The sequence below is a fragment of the Nanorana parkeri genome, unplaced genomic scaffold (assembly GCF_000935625.1).
Source record: "Nanorana parkeri isolate BGI_ZX_2015 unplaced genomic scaffold, ASM93562v1 scaffold498, whole genome shotgun sequence".
Lineage (NCBI taxonomy): Eukaryota > Metazoa > Chordata > Amphibia > Anura > Dicroglossidae > Nanorana > Nanorana parkeri.
The window spans coordinates 789,527-795,526 of NW_017306766.1; the positions used below are offsets into that span (position 1 = coordinate 789,527).

Sequence of the window (6,000 nt, forward strand, 5' to 3'; positions counted from 1 at the left end):
AAAGAAGACCCAGGACTGTTGAGCCGTTGGAATCCTAGATCAGGCAAGAATGGGACAACATTGCTCTCCCAGAACTCCAGCAACTGGTCTCCTCAGTTCCCAAATGTTTACAGACTGCTGTTACAAGAAGAGCGGATTCTACACCGTGGTAAACATGGCCCTGTCCCAACTTTTTTGAGGCGGGTTGCTGCCATCAATTTCAAAATTACAATATTTTTTTCTTCAAATGGTAAATTTTCTCAATTGAAACATTTCATATGTTTTCTATTTTCTGTTGTGAATAAAATGCATTGTTTTTATGTCGATTTTACAGTGTCCCAACTTTGTTTAAATTGAGATTGTATAAACTGATAATCCTACAGACCAGGGATAGCCAAGCTTCGGCCCTCCAGCTGTGGTGAAACTACAAATCGCATCTGCCTCTGGAAGTCATGACTGTGGCCATCAGAGTCTTGCAATGCATCACGGGACTTGTAGTTCCTCAGCAGCTGTAGTATTGAGGCTTCCTACCCATGGCCTAATCCAGCCTAAAGCTCACTACATGTCGGGCAAATGTACAAACTGGCAATTCTATAGACCAGGGGTAGCCATAATTTGGTCCTCCAGCTGTGGTGAAACTACAAATCGCATCTGCCTCTGGTAGTCATGTCTGTCAGAGTCTTGCAATGCATCATGGGACTTGTAGTTTCACAACAGCTGGAGGTCTGACATTTGGTTACCCTAGCTATAGACAATAGGTGATCATACTAGTGTCCTGTTAAGAGTAGCAGTACATTTTGGCAATAGACGCAGACCTTCTATTTATATAAATATAGTATAACAGCAAAACAACCATTATACTAAGGTCTTACCCTCCGGGGAGTCAGATCACAGAAGAGAATTCCAAGCTCATGGATATAATGAAGACCAGAAATGATATCAACACCAAATCCTCTTATTTTGTCTTCAGGCAAGTGTTCATCCTGTGCAATGACAGTCTCCAGGGAGCCTCCTGTAATGCATTCAACACGATTATAAGACAAGGCAGTGAAGGCAAAAATCACCTGAAAACTTGCATAATATTCTCTGCTTCACAGTTTCTGGACTGAACATGGGAATCAGAAGTGTGCCTGGAAAACTTGCTGCCATCATCAGCTTCCACTACCACCATTAAATGTGTAATGAGATAAATCTGTAGGTTGCTACTATAAACAGGGGTGGGCAACTCTGTCCCGTTCAGTTGTTGTGGAACTACAACGCCCATGAGGTGTTGCAAGACTGACAGTTACAGGCATGACTCCCAAAGACAAAAGGTATATTGGGATTCGTAGTTAAAGCACAGCTGGGGGGCCCACAGTTGCCTGCCCCATCCTTCTGAAACTAATTTTTCCTGTCTCTGGTTTTGTTGCTTTCCGAGTCACTGACTAGGAACAAATGTACAACAAATGACATCAGAACTCCTGTTCTTCATACTTGTTCCAGGTAAGCGATTCAGGAAGTAATCGCATGTGCATGGAATCCAAGCAACTAGCATTTTCAAAAGAACGATGTCTGTAATAATAGCCCATTTTTTTTTCTCACATCACAAACTTTCTTTACATTTGGAAGCATTCACATTTGTCTCAAGTCTGCAATGTCTAGTGCTGTCCACAACATGCAAAGACTGCAACCTACATATTAGGTAACTGTGTAGCCAGACTGCTCCCCTTCCCCCCTGTGCTTCTGGGCCCTATAGCAATCACATGGTCTGTGATAGCCATATTACACCCTTGGTGTTCCAGTCTATTATTTATTATTAAAGGTATTTATATAGCGCCGACAAGTTACGCTGTGCTTTACAAAGTGCACATTCAGATCAGCCCCTGCCCTCAAAGAACTGACAATCTAAGGTCCCTATTGTACACACACAGCCAATTTTCACAGGATCAAATCAACCAAATTTCGTATTCCAAATTCCGTATTCTCCGTATTCCAAAGTCCATATTCCACGTATTCAAAATTTCGTATTCCGAATTCCCCGCATCCCAAATTCCGTGTTCCAAATTCCGAGTTCCAAATTCCGTATTCCAAATTCCGTATTCCAAATTCCGTATTCCAAATTCCGTATTCCAAATCCAAATTCCGAGTTCCAAATTCCGAGTTCCGTATTCCAAATTCCGTATTCCGAGTTCCAAATTCCGCATTCCAAATTCCGTATTCCGAGTTCCAAATTCCGCATTCCAAATTCTGTATTCCGAGTTCCAAATTCCCTATTCCAAATTCCGTATTCCGAGTTCCAAATTCCGTATTCCAAATTTCCGAGTTCCAAATTTCCGAGTTCCAAATTTCCGAGTTCCAAATTTCCGAGTTCCAAATTTCCGAGTTCCAAATTTCCGAGTTCCAAATTCCGTATTCCAAATTCCGTATTCCAAAATCCAAATTCCGAGTTCAGTATTTTCCGAGTTCAGTATTTTCCGAGTTCAGTATTTTCCGAGTTCAGTATTTTCCGAATTCAGTATTTTCCGAGTTCCAAATTCCAAATTCCGAGTTCCAAATTCCCTATTCCGAATTCCAAATTTCCGAGTTCCAAATTTCCGAGTTCCAAATTTCCGAGTTCCAAATTTCCGAGTTCCAAATTTCCGAGTTCCAAATTTCCGAGTTCCAAATTTCCGTATTCCGTATTCCGAGTTCCGTATTCCGAGTTCCGTATTCCGAGTTCCGTATTCCGAGTTACAAATTCCAAATTCCGAATTTCTGTATTCCAAATTCTGTATTTCAAATTCTGTATTCCAAATTCCAAGTTCCGTATTCCAAGTTCCGTATTCCAAGTTCCGTATTCCAAGTTTCGTATTCCAAGTTCCGTATTCCAAGTTCCGTATTCCAAGTTCCGTATTCCAAGTTCCGTATTCCAAGTTCCGTATTCCAAGTTACAAATTCCAAAAACCAAGTTCCGTATTTCGAATTCCGTGTTCTGTATTCCAAAATTCCGTGTTCCGTATTCCGTATTCCAAATTTCAGATTCCGAGTTCCAGATTCCGAGTTCCAGATTCCGAGTTCCAGATTCCGAGTTCCAGATTCCGAGTTCCAGATTCCGAGTTCCAGATTCCAAATTTCGCATTCCGAGTTCCGTATTCCAAATTCCGAGTTCCAAATTCCAAAAACCAAGTTCCGTATTTCCGTATATAGCTGCGCATAGGATGTACTTGCTCAATGCAGTGACACTCAGCCCTGTGAATATTCCTTGTCTCACAACTTTCACAGAGCCTGCCTTCTGATCTACAACTCAATGTCTGAACGATGCAATGTTATCACTGCTTGCTGGAAGCAATACATGATGGGATATGTAGTACTGAGAAATCAAAATTGTATCACAACAAGCAGCAGGGAAAGAGATGCAAAGCACACTGGGAATCCAGAAGTTGCTGAAGGTGATGGGCAGACGGAAGGCAGCACTCACTACATCAAATGGATTTTTTCCAAGTAAGCTTTGATTGTATTAGCAATAGTAACGATTACAATGCTGATGTAATAACAGGATAGTATATTCTGGACATGTAGAACTTCTATAAGCTTATAGGGTAGATCTTACCTGTGCATAGCTCAACAACAAGCCACAGATGATTACTCGTCTCATACCATTCATAAAACGTTGCTACATTTTTGTGCTTAACATGGTGAGTCAGACGGACCTAGACAAAAAGTGATTGAATTTACATAAGGTATCTTCTCCAAGGTACAGTGAGAAATACACATTGCAGAACACACTGCCATCTTTTAAAAAAAAAATGCAATAATATTTTATAGGGCTGGTAATGATTAAAAATTTCCTGTTCGATTAATCGAAATTTTTTTAAAATCGATGAATCGATTAATTATAACGCACATACAGATCCAACTACATTGGCCTATACACATACAGCACAGCAATGAAGTAATAAAATGAACTAGGATCACAGTAATCCAGCACGTTATTAATCTCACGTGACCCACTCAATATGGCTGCCGCTTGAGTGGGGCAACTCAGAATAATAACGTGCTGGATTGCTGGAGTGTGATCCTAGTTCATTTTATTGCTGTACTGTATGTGTATAGGCCAATGCAAGGGATCCCAACCTGAAATAAGCATTTCAGGGGGGTGCTCTCTAGGAGAGAGCACCCATTTATCATATTTACACATTTTGCAATATCTACTGATATATTTAACTCCCAACTATTGTGTGTATTGTGTCTGTTTATAAAGCAATACATTAGAATATATGATCAAACACTGTGTCAGAGTGTTGGGTGGGAATCAATAATTGCATAAGCAGTAATGGGATAGTATGTTGGGTTTGTAGCAAGTACCTTTACTATAGTTAGGACTGAAAAAATTAACAAATTATGAAACGTACATTGACACTAAACTCAGGAGATAGATCATAAAAATATTTTCAAGTACCTTAACTATTAACAAAAATGTATTTTATTTGTGAATCACTCAGCTGTAGTGGGGTGGCTTATTTTGTTTCCCATGGTCCCCGTGTGTGTTGTACAGTAGTCACAGCTCCAAGCTCGCTCCTGTGGTGGACTACAATCTCATTACAAATTAGTAAACTAAACATGAGATTGTAGTCTATCACAGGAGCAAGCTTGGAGGGTGGCTACTTTACAGCACACAGGGACCATGGGGTACAAAAGTAGCCACCCTCCAGAAGGAAGGACAGTGTCAGCATGAATTCAGAGATGATTTGAGGATCTACAGCCGAGTGACACAAATAAGATACATTTTTGTATTGTATCAATAGTTAAGGTAGTTGAACACATCTTTAAGATGTAACTCCTGAGTTTAGTGTCACTTTGAGGTAAATAGTAGGAAATGTTGCATATCTTTTACATTTTAAATTCCAGACATCATATGGAGTTGTAGGTAACTTGTCACGTGTTTATTTGGGGAGAGAGGGAGAGGGAGAGATGTAATGTGCATATGTTTCTTGTTACACCCTGAATATGGGTGTAACAAAAAAAAATGGTCAGAAGATTAAACTTATCCTTCTGTGTTGTTGTTTTTATACCAATCCTATTAGCAAAAAAATGTCACAGATTGGACTAGATTTTATACATGTGAATGTTCTGCACGATGTCTCTGTGCGGAGGTGGCCATCTTGGTAGAGGCAAGGTTACGCTTCCTCCAGCAAGGAGAACAATCAGCACCACAGTAGTTATTATATCTCCTGGGATTAGCATTGCCTTAGATCCCACACTGTACCTGTTCACCAGAGACCTTCACATCCTCACCAGGAAGTGCACTAATATTTTTCAGAAGTTCAAAACAAAAAGGTAAAATTTTCTCAGACACAATTGAAATTTCTAAATGTTCCCTATAATACAGTAAATCTTAATTGTTGGAGTTTAGGGCCACTTTAAGGTCACCATTTTTGTGATAACAACAAAGAAATAGTGATAGCAAATTGGGAGCTGCCTGTTTTAAGGAGCATATAGAAAGACAGTAATATTTTTGTGTTACCTACTGACAAATGACAAATAAACACCCGTGCAATACAGCAAATCACTACAGCAAGTTATTTAATATGACATATGCACTTACCCAGTTTGTAATTTCTGCTCTTTGTCTTTTGTCTATGCAGAGTATAGCAACAAAACTGATCATGCCTTTTCTTCTACCTTTGTACACTACAGACTTGCTTCCCTTTCCAACTTCGTCATATAAGATGTAGTTCTCCATCTTTACAAGCTGTTTCAGGGAAAGAAAGAAATTATCACCTAAAAAATGTTAAATTAAATAAATTTAAAAGTATTTTCAGTTACAACTAGAAAAAAGTCCTTAAAGAGTAACTCCTGGAATTTTGAGAACATATCCATTAACTTGTATTAGTCATGAGGACGCCAAGGGACATTCCACAGCTGGAAAAGACGGGGAGAGAGGTGAGTGCTGACCGCCACAGGACCCAGGATCAGGTGAGTACATCTGCTTTATTAAAATAGCAAATGGTAGCTAATGGTAGCCCCACTGCAAGAGTTAAGTGCTCATTTTGTCTAGGGAGC

General features: G+C 39.7%; 1 protein-coding gene across 1 annotated transcript in view; it reads right to left on the reverse strand.

The window, feature by feature from the left end:
* ULK4 (unc-51 like kinase 4) overlaps positions 1 to 5,687 on the reverse strand; it is a 463,016-nt gene extending 457,329 nt beyond the window's left edge. The window contains 3 exon segments of the mRNA XM_018561067.1: positions 852 to 991; positions 3,548 to 3,647; positions 5,543 to 5,687. Coding sequence (XP_018416569.1) covers positions 852 to 991; positions 3,548 to 3,647; positions 5,543 to 5,680 — 378 coding nt within the window. The 5' untranslated portion in view covers positions 5,681 to 5,687.
* Between the last annotated feature and the right edge of the window lie 313 nt (positions 5,688 to 6,000).